This window comes from Gracilinanus agilis, chromosome 3 (assembly GCF_016433145.1).
Source record: "Gracilinanus agilis isolate LMUSP501 chromosome 3, AgileGrace, whole genome shotgun sequence".
Taxonomy (NCBI): Eukaryota; Metazoa; Chordata; class Mammalia; order Didelphimorphia; family Didelphidae; genus Gracilinanus; species Gracilinanus agilis.
Genome location: NC_058132.1, coordinates 600,690,445 through 600,706,477, shown reverse-complemented (window position 1 = coordinate 600,706,477; position 16,033 = coordinate 600,690,445). Strand labels below are relative to the sequence as shown.

At 36.7% G+C, this 16,033-nt stretch overlaps 1 protein-coding gene across 2 annotated transcripts in view; it reads left to right on the top strand.

The window, feature by feature from the left end:
• Positions 1-16,033, top strand: part of INO80D (INO80 complex subunit D) — a 66,561-nt gene that overhangs the window by 48,639 nt on the left and 1,889 nt on the right. For both annotated transcript variants that reach the window (XM_044670680.1, XM_044670678.1), the window contains 4 exons: positions 3,396-3,529; positions 6,547-6,764; positions 8,598-8,755; positions 9,915-11,106. In XM_044670680.1, coding sequence (XP_044526615.1) covers positions 3,396-3,529; positions 6,547-6,764; positions 8,598-8,755; positions 9,915-11,083 — 1,679 coding nt within the window. In that variant the 3' untranslated portion in view covers positions 11,084-11,106. The remainder of the gene's footprint in view (positions 1-3,395; positions 3,530-6,546; positions 6,765-8,597; positions 8,756-9,914; positions 11,107-16,033) is intronic.

Here is a 16,033-nt window from a genome sequence, read left to right as displayed (position 1 = left end):
GTGATTGTTTAGAGTCTACATCCCAAATCATGTCTGCATCAACCCATGTGTTCAGGCAGTTGTTTTTCTTCTGCGTTTCTACTCCCACAGTTCTTCCTCTGAATGTGGGTAGTGTTCTTTCTCATAAGTTCCTCAGAATTGTTCTGGGTCATTGCATTACTGCTAGTAGAGAATTCCATTACATTTGATTTTACCACAGTGTATTGGTCTCTGTATACAATGTTCTCCTGGTTCTGCTCCTTTCACTCTGCATCAATTCCTGGAGTTCATTCCAGTTCACATGGAATTCCTCCAGTTTATTATTCCTTTTAGCACAATAGTATTCCATCACCAGCATATACCACAATTTGTTTAGCCATTCCCCAATTGAAGGGCATACCCTCATTTTCCAGTTTTTTTGCCACTATATAAATAGAGCACAGCTATAAATATTTTTGTACATGTCTTTTTCCCTATGATCTCTTTGGGGTACAAACCCAGCAGTGGTATGGCTGGATCAAAGGGCAGGCAGTCTTTTAATGCCTGTTGGGCATAGTTCCAAATTGCCATCCAGAATGGTTGGATCAATTCACAACTCCACCAGCAATGCATTAGTGTCCCAATTTTACCACATCCCCTCCAACATTTATTACTTTCCTTTGCTGTCATGTTAACTAAATCTGCTAGGTGTGAGGTAGTACCTCAGAGTTGTTTTGATTTGCATTTCTCTAATTATAAGATATTTAGAACACTTTTTCATGTGCTTATTGATAGTTTTGATTTTTTTATCTGAAAATTGCCTATTCGTATCCTTTGCCCATTTATCAATTGGAGAATGGCTTGATTTTTTGTACAATTGATTTAGCTCCTTATATATTTGATTATAATTAGACCTTTGTCAGAGTTTTTTGTTATAAAGATTTTCCCAATTTGTTGCTTCCCTTTTAATTTTGGTTTCATTGGTTTTGTTTGTGCAAAAACTTTTTAATTTAATGTAATCGAAATTATTTATTTTACATTTTGTAATTTTTTCTAACTCTTGCTTGGTTTTAAAATCTTTCCTTTCCCTGAGATCTGACAAGTATACTATTCTGCGTTCACCTAATTTACTTATAGTTTCCTTCTTTATATTCAAGTCATTTGCCCATTCTGAATTTATCTTGGTATGTAGGGTGTGAGATGTTGATCTAGACCCAATTTCTCCCGTACTGTTTTCCAATTTTCCTGGCAGTTTTTGTCAAGTAGTGGATTTTTATCTCAAAAGTTGAGCTCTTTGGGTTTATCATAGACTGTCTTGATAAGGTTACTTACCCCAAGTCTATTCCACTCATCCTCCCTTCCATCTCTTAACAAGTACTGTATTGTTTTGATGACCACTGCTTTATAGTACAGCTTAAGATCTGGTACTGCTAGGCCACCTTTCTTCACAGTTTTTTTTCATTTTTTCCCTGATACAGGTAATTATTATTAGTGATACAAGTAGCTTTTAAGAGATGATAATTCTCACTAAAGAAAATTCATACATTACATTTTTATAATTTCAGTATAATTTTATAATGTAGTTTCTGCTGTGAAATTAAGTTGTAAAAGTAGTTATGACTTGTAGAGTTAGTGAGCATAGGGGTAAACTGGAATGAATGAAAGGCTAAAGTTTCATGTCACTGGCTAGGAAAGGAGATATCTTTCATTGGGGGTTAATTGAAGGACACTGAGGTTTGGCTGCTTCCACTCTAGCCATTTTAGAAGTCTTATATTCTCTATTAACACATTTTCTGTTTTGATTCTTTTGATGGTAGAAACAAAATTTTAGTTCTTGCCTCTTGCCTATTTTTTTCCTACTCATTATTTTGAGTTGTCCTTTTTTATGGCTTCTTTGGCAATTACCTTAAAGTAAAAAAAAAATTGCAGTTCACATGTGAAAATCAGAAAAGATACTTCTTTGCATATAAGTTTTACTTTGAGAATCATATTCCCTTTCCAAATTTAGTATTGCCTTTATTCACACTGATAGTTTTATTTTTCAGTTTTATTTTGTTCCTCTATTGTTTTGGGCAGTATTTGAAGTGTTAGTATAGGATATTAACTTAGTTCTGGAGAGACAGTTGCTGAATAATCATAATTTATTTATTTTAAGCTCTTACTTTCCATCTTAGAAACAATGCTGTGTATTGGTTCCCAGGCAGAAGAGTGGTAAACGGGCTAGACAATGGGGGTTAGGTGACTGGCCTAGGATCACACAGCCAGGAAGTGTCTGAAACCAGAGTTGAACCTAGGACCTGGCTCTCAATCCACTGAGCCACCCAACTGCCCCCTGAATAATCATAATTTAAAACAATATTTTGGTATATAAATTCTGTCTTAGGCTTTAAATTTGGTTTTTCTTCAGAAATGTGAAGTCTAAAATTCAATTCTATACTGATTGGTAATTCAATGATTTTTACTCCTGACCTAGATTACTTCTGAAAACATTCCTCTTTTGGGGGGAAAAAGCCTCCTCTTAACTTGTTTTCATTTTTATAAACCAATGAATTTCCAAGGAAACATTGATATTGACCATGTTTCTCTAAAATGACAAAACTGATTAAAGGTTATATTGTGAAAAGAAGCTCTTGTTGAAAGACAGTTAACAAAATGGAATATCTCCAGAAATATATCTTAATAAATGATTGGACATTCAGCTTTTCCTTGTTTTTTGTTTTTGTTTTTAACATTAATATTTGGGCTGCTCCCTAAGTTTTTGTTTTAATGATAAAATTCAGAAAATTTTATTTAACAGATATTATGAAGTACTTTTTAAAAAGATTCATTTTAAAAGTAATTTTATTGAATTTAAAATTTTTTCATGTTAATTTCTGAATATATCCTTTCCTTCCTCAATATATCTTCTCTTTGTAACAGGATTTTTAAAAAATGCAGTAAAACCAACATAGCTAGGTAGCTCGTTGGATAGAGAGCCAGGACTAGGGTTAGGAAGACTTGGGTTCAAATTTCACCTTAGATTCTTCCTAGCTATCACTTAACTCCAATTACCTAGTCTTTACCTGCTCTTCTGCCTTGGAACCAATGCTTGGTATTGATTCTAAGACAGAAGGTAAGAGATTTTTTAAAATGCAGCAAAACCAAACATAATACATTAACTCTGGCTGATAGCACATGCATCATTCCAGACCAGTAGCCTCCTACATCTCTAATGAAAAGAGAGAGGTATATTTTCTTTTATATTTTATGTGACCAGGCTTAGTCATTATACTTCTACCTAACATTTGACTTTGTTTTATTTTTCTTTCCAGTGAAAGAAATACTTTAAAATATATACACATATGTAATTTTATATGTATTAAATTATTATTAGAAAAATTAAATGGATTTTTCCATCATTGCTTTCTGTGTGTTATTCCTGACATCAAAAAACACAGATATCCTCTTGAACCGCTCTCAGCAGCTCTTCTCAAGTTGCACAGCTAAGTTTGCAGATGGACAGCAGTGTTCTGTGCCAGTTTTTGACATTACGCACCAGACACCTCTGTGTGAAGAACATGCCAAAAAAATGGTAAGTGCAGGTTTTGTTTTTATATAAACCAGGACAGCCTGGCTTCCAGTACTGCTTCTAACACATCTTGTCTGTGTGACCCAGGGCAAATCACTTTACTCTTTATCTTGCTTGGGCAGGTCTGTAAGTGCCAGAAAGATGCATATCTGCATTGTTAAAGAGAGTTCACCACACCGATGAATTTACAGGGTCAGGTCTCTAAAAAAAAAAAAAAAAAACAAAAACAACCCAGGAGAAATAAGGTTCCTGTTTTGGTGTTAGGATCATAATTTAAAGGTAAAAGAGAACTTGGAGGTTATCATGTCCAACTCCCACATTTTACAGATGAAGAAACTGAAAGTTCTTTTCCCTGTTTACCAATAACTCAGCTCCCTATCCTCCCTTGTTCCCCAAAAGCATATCTGTTTTCTTAACTTGAACCACTACTGTATCAAACCTCATATAGCCATAGTTTCTTTCCCATTTCCCTTTATATAATCCTGAAAATTGACTTAATTATTGCTTTGGTCTATGCTGTTATAGTAAACCCTGGTTCAAGGTAAATGGGAAGTAGGTTGAAGGAGAGGAAGCCAATATGATTCAAAGAAGTATCCATATTTTAAAATTCTTTAATGAAATATAGTGTTCTAAAGATAGAGAGATCCCTTGACTAAGGAGACCAGGGCCATAGTGGTAATGATAGCTAACATTTATGTAGCGCTTACTCTGTGCCAGGCACATGCTAACTACTTTATAAATATCTCATTTGATCTTCATAGCAACCCTATGAGGTAAGTGTTCTTATCTCCATTTTACAGTTGGGGAAACTAAGGCAAACAGAAGTTAAGTGACTTACCTATGCTCATGTAGCCAGTAAATATCTGATGCTAGATTTGAATTCAGATCTTTTGGACTCTAAGCCCAGGTACCATTGTTTCATCAGCCGCCTCAATCCTAGCTTTCAGTTGCATCATCTGTCACATAAAGGGTTTTAGGTCAAAAGATATTCTTCAAGATTCTTTTCAGTTCTAACATTCTGTGAAAAAATACTTTACAAATATCTGTTAAATATTTTTGAATGAATATAGTACCTCCAACTAGGCTAAAAATGTTTCCAAATAAAAGTATTGTATGTCAGAACCTGCTTTGGAATGACAAAAATTCTTTACAAATAATTCCAAATTTCTGGGGAAATGAGTACTCCTAAATGAGGTTCAAAGGCAGGTCTTAAGTAGGTTAAACAGTACCCCTTTTTTCAGATATTTCCATCTGAAGAGAACTACAGAATCTCTAATAGTTAATTTTTATGCAGTAGTAAAACTATATAGGTCATTCTTCCCATGCATGGTGACTATTTATGGAATTCTCCACAGCACAAAATTCTTTGAATATTGGGCCTTCAGGCATGTGAAAAGAAGGGAGAATCAGCTTCAAATTTCATGTACCCTGTAAAAAGAGATTAAAAAGAAATCTCCATCATTATATGAGATCTTTCTGAGAAAAATTGAAAAAAGTGTAGTTGACCAAGAAGGCCATGTTCTGAGAGACTTGTAATGTGTTGTTTGCTGAGTGATGTTTGAGTTCTTCCACCATAAACCTTTCTCTTTTCCCAGTCCTTTCTTACAATTCCTTTGTCTCTGTATAATTTTCAGTAAAGGGCAAACTATTCCCCGCTGGCCCACACATCCAGATGTAGTGATTAGGGAATTGCTTAAGGCAGTGATGGGCAAACTATGACCTGGATCTCGCCAGTAGGGAATAGTTTGCCCTTCACTGCAGGGAAATAATTGCCATTACATTTTGACAAAAGGGGGTGCAAAGAGCACCAGTTAGTCTACTGAAGGTAAAAGTGGGAGAGCCCAAGCACAGTTGGCCCTGTGCAAGGGGTGGATGATGGGAAGAAAGTACAGATTGGCATGGAATGTTCTAGAAGTGTTCAAAACTGCAAGTGGAGGGAGGCCTCCTGGGTGCTCCTACTCCTGATACTACTTGTTTGTTGTTGTTGTTGGCAAAAAGAGGAGAAGGAGGTTGGTACTTTAGAGCTAGAAGAGGTCTTGGGATCATCTAGTTCTCTACCTTCCCCCCCCCACTTTTCTAGATGAAGAAATAGAGTTCTAGAAAGGTTGAGATATGCCCAGTGTTACATAATTGAATAATTGAAGAGTAGAGACTGATTCTCAGGGCCCCTAATTCCTCCTGGTTCAGAGCTACTTCTATATTCATCTTGCCAAAAGTAATTCTTAATCTGTACATAATTGGATTTAACCTTCCAAAAGAGATCAAATTGATGATAGAAATTCTCTTTCCAAATTCCAAGAAGGCTGCCAATCCATGTACACTCATCTCTTCATTTCTTCTAGGAGCTGAGTTTCCACAATTTGTTGCAGTTACTTTGCTCATATATGGTTTATATTCCCTTAACATTGGTTATGGGGTTTCATTGTGATTGCTAACATAACTGATACTGGACTTTTGAACTTCTTGAATAAAGTTCTTTTCTTTCTCTACAAACATCTTCCATAGTGACAGATTTCTTGAATGTGATTTTATGTATTAGGCATGTGGCTCAAAGCATTTCCTGGAACTTCTATTACTTTTATATTTTTTTCCTGACCTTTTGTTTATCAGGTAGATACAATTAATTTGGTTTCTGTGTTCCAAAGTGTTTATGAAGGTTAGAATAAATGATCTCATGTGTTTAATTTGTTTGGAGAAATACATTTGTAGTCCATGTCCGTTCTGTGTTGCAGAACCCTGGATTTGGTGCAACAGTAAATAGAAAGTTTAGATGAAATGTTGTGGGACTTACCTTTAGTGGTTCGTTTCCCTCTTGTGATTATCTTTTGTATAAACTATTAATACTGAGTTCTATAGAAATCATTTCCAAAATCAACAAGCATAACAAGATAAGGGCTGTTTTGTTTTGGAGGATTTAAGTTTTGTTTTCTTTACAGTGAATTATATATTTTTTAAAAAGTAAACAGCCTAACTGTGAAACCATGATATTTATTGTTTCCATGTCATATTCTTTACAAAAGGATAATTTTTTGAGAGGAGATAGCTCCCGTAAAGTTCAGCACCAGCAGCAGAGGAAACCCAGGAAAAAAACAAAGCCACCTGCACTTACCAAAAAACATAAGAAGAAAAGAAGGCGTGGACCACGTCGGCCGCAGAAACCCATTCCCCCTGCAGTGCCCCAAGGAAACCTCAGCATGCCCACCAGCGTCTCACTGCCAGTGGAAATCTCTCAGATTCGGTCAGTTACCTACATTATTAGAGTATTTACTTCTCTTCACAGAAGGAAAATGTGGTTAGATGAGATGGTGGAAATTAGGTCTAAAACATAGTATCCAAATCTTTCTAGTTTTTAACTCCACCAGTAGTTTACCTAGTACATTTATTTTTACCATGTTTCCCCCAGCATTTGTTATTTTTCTTTTCTGGCATCTTTGCTCCTCTGATAGTTGTGAGGTGATGCCTTAGAGTTGTTTTAATTTGCATTTCTCTATTTTTTCATATTGATAGTTTTGATTTTTTTCTTTGAAAACTACCTCTTCATATTTTTTGATAGTTTATCAGTTATGGGGTAGCTCTTATTTATAAATTTGGCTCAGTTCTCTCTGTATTTGAGAAATGAGACCTCTGTCAGAGAAACTTACCCATTTCCTGCTTTTCAAATTTTGGCTTCATTGGATTTATTTATACAAAAGCATTTTAATTTTATATAACAAAAATTATCCATTTTACCTTTTATGAACCTCCGTCCCTTGTTTGGTTGTAAATGCTTCCCCTATCCATAGATCTTATAGGTAACTATGTTCCCCTTATTTGCTTATGTTATCACCCTTTCTGTGTAAATCATGTACTGATTTTGACCTTATCTTAATATATAATATGAAATGTTAGTCTTTGTGTTGTTTCTACTAGGTTACTTTCCAGTTTTTCCAGTTTTGTTTTGTTTTTTTTATCCTTACCTTCTGTCTTAGAATTGATACTAAATATTGGTTCCAAGACAGAAGAGCAGTAAGGGCTAGGCAATTGCCCAGGGGCACACAATTAGGAAGTGGTGTCTGAGGCAATATTTGAGCCCAGTTCCCCCTAGTTCCAGGCTTGGATTTCTATCCACTGATCCACTTAGTTGTTTTTGTCAAATAGTGAGTTCTTGTCTCAATAGCTCAGATCTTTGGGTTTATCAAATACTAGGCTACTGTGCTCATTTGCTCATGTATGTCATATACCTAATATTTTCCACTGATTGACCTCTCTATTTCTTATCCAGTGCCAAATTATTTTGCTGATTACCATTTTGCAATGTAATTTGAGATCTGATACTGTTGGGCCCTGTTGTTTTTTTCCTAGTTCTATAAAATAATTCTTTGCTAGCTATGCCACTGGTATGCCACTGATTAAGTAAATTATGTGATCTTATATATTATTAATTTGATCAGAAATTATGAAAAGGATACCAAAGGACAACATGATTATTGGATTCAGAAACTGCTCTTTGAGATTTCTCAGTGACTAGAGTAGGAAAAGAAAAGTTCTTTATTTTCCTGTTTTTTCTTATCTTTGACAAAAACTATTTAAATGGAAGAAACAAGTAGAAATCCTCCCCTTTCTTTGTATGAGAAGTGTTGGGAAAGTTTGTCTGATTTTTGTTCTTGTATTTGTGCAAATTTAATAATGATAATCAAAATCATAACCATGAAAGTTTTCAAATAGGCATTTCTAATGTAATTTTGAACATGTCACTAATACCTGGGAAAGGCTACTTGTTGCCTGTTGCCTTTATATCAGGTGTTTAAGGCATTGAGCAGAATCTCAGTTTATGGAGCCTGTTCATTTTAGAACAGTGTCATAGTAGCTTCTGTCAAGCCAGTCTTCTATTTCTTGTAGGAATTGCCTACTTTAGCATATATTTTCTTTTCAAATAGGACAAAACAAAACTTATTCATAGCTAAGAATTTTTTACCTTCATGATGAAAATGGAAAACTTTCTAAGGACGAATGAATATGTTTTAGTAACAAACAGAAGTTTAGAAAGTGGAGGGAAACTTAATTTGAGATGTCATTTATTCTCTTCTCCCAGGAGTCCTTCCACACCGGAGCTGAGTACTGACGAGCTGCCTGATGACATTGCCAATGAGATCACTGACATTCCACATGACTTGGAATTAAATCAGGAGGACTTTTCAGATGTCCTGCCACGGCTACCTGATGACTTACAAGATTTTGATTTTTTTGAAGGTATTTTTAATTACTTGTTTTGATTATTTATTTTTCAGGAAGCAGGTTCAAAAATGATTGGAAAAGGAAGAAAGCTGGTTGTTATTTTTTTTAATGTAGTTGAAACATTCTTACCAACTAATAAATATTTTTATTATTTATTTTAGATAGAGATTGCAAAATGCTGAAAGCTATTTTCACTCTTTAAAAGTTGTAATATTTGTTGTCTGCATGATTGTATTGTTCTTTTGGTATATTTGTTATTTCATAGCTACCCTTGAGTCATTTGAAATTAGTAATTTTAAATGTAAAAAAAAAGTTTATTATAATTCTTCAAAGAAATGAATATCTTCCCTAACTATTACTCCAGCTTCAGCTGAAGCATACATTTCAAAAAGAATTGTTTGTTTATCTAACTAAAATTTTGGTCTCTTTAGAAACATTCTGGATATTGCAAAACTTAACTTCCTAGTAATCAATTTCATGTCCTTTTTAATATTTCTGTCAAGCTTTTGAATTGGAACTTCCCACTCTTCTACCCCTTGGAATTAGTCAAATTCCTTGTAATGTTTTCAGAAAGCAAAACAAAATAGTTTCATGGATTTCAGTTTTATGGAAGCTTTGGGGACACATGGAAGATTAGAGGGGAGAGTTAAGAGAGTAAAGAAAAGAACTATAAGATAATCTACCAAATGATCTGAATACTTAGGTTTTTACATAAAATATAAATGAATTTCTGTGTTCTAGTTTTTCACAGTTACCATATGCCAGGTGAAGAAGCCTCAGCTTGGAAGAGCTAAGAATGGAACATCCCTTAAGAACTTTTTGTCTCAAAATCTCAACTGATAGATACGTTTGCTATATTTTAATCTATTCAAGCCCAGGAGCAAGTCGACAGTTAAGAGTTTTGAACTGAGTTTAAATCATTTGATTACTTAGTTTTATGATTTAGAGACAGAGATTCTCACGTATAAAATTAAGCTAGGGATTCAGTTGCCATGACAGTGTGAAATCTGAGTTGTGTTCCACAACAGAATATTTATTTTTCTCTTTCCGGTCCAGCTCATGGAAATATCCTATTTCATTCTGTTCTTTGAATAGAACACTCTTGAAAGCAGTTTAAATCGATGACGTCCCTTTCAGGTGAAGTTGATCCTTTGGGTGGCTTTTGTTTCCTTAGGTAAGAATGGAGACCTCCTTCCCACCACAGAAGAGGCGGAGGAACTCGAACGGGCTTTGCAGGCTGTCACTTCCCTTGAGTGCCTGAGTACCATTGGAGTACTTACCCAGTCAGACGGCGTGCCGGTTCAGGAGCTTTCGGAGAGAGGGATAGGGGTGTTCTCCACGGGCACCGGAGCTTCCGCCATGCAGGCCTTGAGCCGGGAAGTGAACACGGACCTCGGGGAGCTGTTGAATGGGCGGATAGTGCACGATAATTTCTCTAGTCTAGAGCTCGATGAGAACTTGCTCCGTTCTGCTACCTTGTCTAACCCACCTACACCCCTGGCAGGGCAGATCCAGGGGCAGTTCTCTGCCCCAGCCAACGTCGGCCTTACTTCTGCTACTCTGCTCAGCCAGAGTGCGCTTGGGGAGAGAGCCTTCCCAGGACAGTTCCATGGACTTCACGACGGCAGCCATGCCTCCCAGAGGCCCCATCCTGCCCAGCTGCTGAGCAAGGCGGATGACCTAATCACCTCACGACAGCAATATAGCAGCGATCACTCACACTCCTCGCCCCACGGAAGCCATTACGACAGCGAGCACGTGCCGTCTCCCTACAGCGACCATATCACCTCCCCCCACGCCGCCACCTTCTCCGCCGATAACATGGCAGCTACCTTCTCGGCAGAAATGCCCATCATGACGCAGCACTTGCTCCCGACCCAGCTCGAGGGGCCCCTCGGTGGCGTGGCGAACCCCAGAACTCACTGGGGCAGCCTCCCCGTCGGCCTCGGCGACCCTTCTCCGTTCGGCAACCTTCTCAGCGCAGACGGGCATCTCCTCTCCACTTCCCTGTCCACACCGCCCACCACCTCGAACTCAGAGACCACCCAGCCTGCCTTCGCCACCGTGACCCCCAACAGCTCCAGCGTGCTTCCGGGCCTGCCCCAGACCAGCTTCAGCGGCGTGGGGCCTCCTTCCGCCGACCTGCTGGCCTCCACCTCTCCCAAGCAGCAGCTCCCTCAGTTCAGCGCGGCCTTCGGCCACCAGCTGAGCTCGCACAGTGGCATTCCGAAGGACCTGCAGCCCAGCCACAGCTCCATAGCGCCCCCGACAGGCTTCACAGTCACAGGTGCCAGCGCGGCCAGTACCAATAATGCACCCTCTCCCTTCAGCGCCCCGAACTGAGCGCGGGCTGGGTGGGCAGGCAGGTGGGACCTCGTCTTTTCTGTCTTTCGTTTCCTCTGTAGCCACCTTCCCGCCTCCCTCCTTCGGCAGTCCCGGCACGGGGGCCGGCGGGGAGCTCCCCGGAGCGAGCCTCGCCTCAGTGTTCACGTGTGCTCTGTCCACCGGTGCTCCTTTCCTCCTGGCAGGTTCACGTCCCCTCGCGTTCTCCTTAGCGGTTCAGCACAGTGACTGGATGCCATTGATTTTTAGCAGTGAGACTGAGAAATGAGAAGATACCTCAGATAACCAGTGCCCTTTACTACTTCCTAGGGTTCAGATCAATACTTTCCATCCCATTGCCAGATTTTATAAGAGGCGGTTCTGGATAGATTGCTAATTTACCGAGTCCCAACTGAAGAAAATAGCTAATGGTGTGGAGAGGTGGACTAGGCCTCGAATGGAGCACTAGTCTGCTGAGACCCTGCGTTGAGGCTAGAATTCCATTCTTAAGTAGGACAGTGCTTAAGAAGAAAAAATTGTCTTTTGACCTCCTCTATGTATGTTTGTCCATGTGTGCTTGTGTGTATGAATGTATAGGCAGGAAGCAACAGTCCCATATTTTTCTAATAGGGAAAAAAGGTTGTTTTTGCTTACTTTCTTCCTTTTTTCCCCAATTCCAACCTTACTGAAATCCATCATTCTTTCCTACTGTATGTGAACTTGAATTTATTGATTAGTGAGGGAAGTGACCTAGTCCTATGAGTTGCACTTTTGTAATCAGCAGCCTTTTCTTCTGAAGATTAGCAGCCCAAGGGGGGAAAAAGTCAGAAGGAAAAATATGATTGGTAAACTGAATGAAAGACTCAGCAGCCCTAGGAAAAACTGGCCAGAATTATTGTAAGGTTTCTGTGGCCTTGTGGCAGCATTTATCAGACTAGCATTCATTTTTGAATCCTCTTCATGAAATCTATTTGCCAGAAGTAATTGAATAATTTATTTTAGTGCATAAAACAGGATAAGTCAAATGGATTTGGAAAACTGGGAATCTATGAATTCCTTAAGCCATCTATTGCTTTAGAGTTTTTTCGTTTTCTTAGGAGTGATTTTTCGGTACTAGTTGTAAAATACTGAAGACACTTATGAAATCAGTGTTCCAATTATGAAATAAATTGTAGTACCCAAAGGGTACACTGATAGTTTTTGTTAAAGTAAACCCAGAAATTAGAAATTATTCTCAAATTCACTTATCTCCTTATTTTATTAAAATAATTTAAATACTTAGGTGCAAGTAAATTTGGATTTGATAGTATAAGTAGGATTGGATCTCTGTGCTGTTTCTCTTTGCAAAGGAAGTTCAAAATTGGTTTTGGGAAATTTTTCAAAATGATCAGTTTATTCATGATTAGTAGGATTAAAATACTGGGTGATTTAGTAATTTGGTGACTTAAATTACATATGCGGATTTCCTATTCCCTGCTTTTGTGTCTTTTTAGATGTGTGTGATGAAAGAGATTTTAAAAGTTATCTGCTTCCGGGTTTTTTTGCAGAGAGGTTTCACCATCCTGCAAGATCTGTTATTGGCTGTTTATTACTGAAACTAGTCTAATTTATATATTTTTTAAAAAACCAGGTAGAGCATATCCTTTAGTGAGGTGGGACAATAGGTTCCTTTGAGTCAGGGAATATTTGAATTTAATTCCTTCCAAATGAGTGAAGTTTTGGATATATTTTCCTACTTCATGTATGTATCTCTTTATGCCATGCTAGTTTTAGCCACTCCCTTCTTTTGAAAGCTTCTTTTCTTTGCTTTTTAAAGGAATGGCAGTGATCAGCATGTACTATGCTGAAACCATGTGCCTGAGCTTATGGAGGGGAAATGTCATGACTGTCTTTAATCATTATATGCCCAGTTTTTAAAACAAGTATTTATTGAAATCTCTACTTTTATGGGCCAAAAAAAATGTTTGTAATGTATTTAATTTTTTTAATCATGAAAAGTTGGTTAGAAGATTTATTTTTTGAATAGCTTGTCTTTTCTTCAGATTGAAAAATTTCTAAATTATAAATTATGTTAAGAAGCAAGATTTCTCACCATAACCTTATTCTGCAGTGGTGAGAAAGAAAGATTATTTGACAGCTTTTTATCAGTGAACCTTCTGTTAGTGAACTTTCTTTAATATCCATATTGGGATGATTATGGATAGTTAACCTTGGCTCAGAAAATATCTTTAGTATTCTGGACTATTTTCCAATTTTTACTGCAGACTTAACTGTCACTGGATTATTGTCATCCATTGACATAGATTTAATGTAGTTCCCATTGCATGTTAATTAAAGCTTATTTTAAAATAACATGTCTTCGTCATCACCTCTTCTTTTTGAGCGAAGGGAAATTCATAATCATTGTAATCATAGATTGGAATTTTATCTATCCTGGCTCTTTGTCCTGTGGTTTGGCTGCTTAAAACTCTTCGTTTAACAAAACCTTTAGTAAGTTGCACATTATGTTGTTTGCAGTTTTCTGTTTTGTGTGCATTGAAAAACCCTTTTCTGCTTTCTAATTAGGAGGCATGCAATGATCAGGAATGTTGCCAGTTATAGCTTCACACCAAAAACTTTGAGTAAATTAGTGTTCTTGTAGTCCCCTGTGCTGAGGCTGGAGGGAGGAACACCTTTAGAAAGCACTGGTTCAGGCTGGAAGATAGTGCAAGTACTTCTTTTCCTCTCATCTCACCCAGCTAAAAGATTACATAGCTTTTGATTTGATTTGCTCTTGCCATTTGCCTGGATTGTTCCCTTGGTTGAAAAGAGAAGTACACTTCTATAATACCAAGAGGTTAGAACAATTACCCTCTTGCCAAAGAGTCAGTGTAGCAATTTTAATCTCTTGGTAGATATGTTTATTTATAAGAAAACAATGAAGTAAAGCTTTTTTTTTTTTCATTCTGAAAATCTATCAATGAGCTACTTCTGTGGAATATTTAAAGGTAATATTGGCATCAAAAGCAAATCTTGCATTAGGAATATGGTCCTCTTTGGGTGGAAGATAGCTGGTATTTTAGACTGAGGTACACAATGCATAGTAGAATAATACCATGATAACTAGAAGAGTCATTTTGTTTCTGCAGTGGTTTGGGACCATTTGAAAGGCCAGTTAGGTACAGTTAATGCTGATTTCGTTTACAGAGTTGCTGCAGTTAAAGGAAATATCCTATGCTGTAGGAGTCAGAATCACCATTTCAATGTATATTATCTTCTGCTTGTATATTAGATTACTAATCTAATATAGCATCTGAAGAAAAGTTGTGTTTTCTCTCCTTTATTACCCCCCCACAATGATTATTATTATTGTTTGAGTTAAAATACTATTTCATTTCCTCTGTGGAACTGGCTTAGCATTTTGCACATCTGGGTAGGTTATGTAGCTAGTATATAGTTCACAATAATGAATGGCGGTTACACTTAACCCACCAAGTAACAGACTATGCAATGGAAGGATTTTCTAATATTTGTTCTGTAAGTTATATAGTGAAGGATTATTTTCTTGAATAACCTACCACATGTGGGAAAATTGCTTGTAAATAACTTTCTGAGCAATTTCATGTTGGCAAGCAATGTGGCATGCATATGTGTATATATATATATGTGTGTATGTGTGTATATATATGCATATATATGTATATACATGCTCCTCCATGAGAAAATTATAATTTATTGAAAAAAAAAAGGTAGTGGATATGGAGATCAAGTAAGAAGTGTTGTGTGTGTTTTTTGGTTTTGTTTTGTTTCATTTTTGGTGGTGGGATTGCTTGTAGTTTAAGTCTAAAGAAAGCTAACAGCTTTTTTCTTCACCCAATAATTCTGTATGGAATTTATTTCTTCGGAAGAAATGTTTATGTAGTTGACTGCATATTTAAAAAGCTCAGTGAGTCTCTAACTAGAACATTCAGAATGATCAGTATTGTTTTCTTTAAATGACACTAAACTCGAGCTCATTTTCAGCCTATGGTTACGTTAATCCATAGAGGGAAATTTTATTCGTTAAAAGGTAAGAAAATTAAATATGTGCTGCATATTGGTGTCTTTCAGTTCAGTTTCCCTCTTAAATAATCACTTATATCAAAGAATTTATCTTACTAGTGACCTGGACCAACCAGCTGTATAAATTGGAAGTATAAACTTTGGGCACGTCAATAAGAAATTAGATGCATAGTAATTGTATAATCATAGATTTTTCATTATTAGAAACTTCCCTCTAATCCTTTCTGAGATATTAAACATTTAAGAGGGAATATCAGTGATTACAGGAAAAAAATAATAGCTGTTTCTACCAAATTTGAGCAAAACATGTGTAAAGTGCTTGCAAAAAGGACAGGTAGGATGTTATAACACTAATTGTTCAATAATTTTGCAATCAATTTAAGTTAATGAATTTTTTTTCTTTTAACTTTTAATGTCTGTAATCTGTTTTCTTCCTCCTGTTCCCCTATAGGTCTTTTCCCTTCTTTTTTAAAGGAAGTATGCCAAAAGTTTTGAATCTGGTATATTTTACAGCCTTAAATGCAGTCCTTTTCTAAATGTGGCTCACAGAACCCTGAGGTTTTGTGGAGCATTTCTAAAGATACCTTAAAAGAAAATCTAGTCACATTCAAAAAGTTTCATATGTGTCTGCCCCATCTCCATGGCCCCTCAGACTACACCAAAGGTTGAGGTTTTAGGGTAGTCAGAATGATGCTGATGGAGTCTTTTGTAGTTATGATTAAATGGAAAAGACTTCCCTTTATCAACCATTTATATTGAATGTCTGACCTATAGTATATTCTTCTTGGAGTAATTTTCTCCTGTTTAAAAGAAAAAGCTATCACGTTAAATGTTTTCATTCATATGTATGTAAGTATGTATTGTGTATACATACATACACATATGTTTGTATACACACACTATATATATATATATATATATATATATATA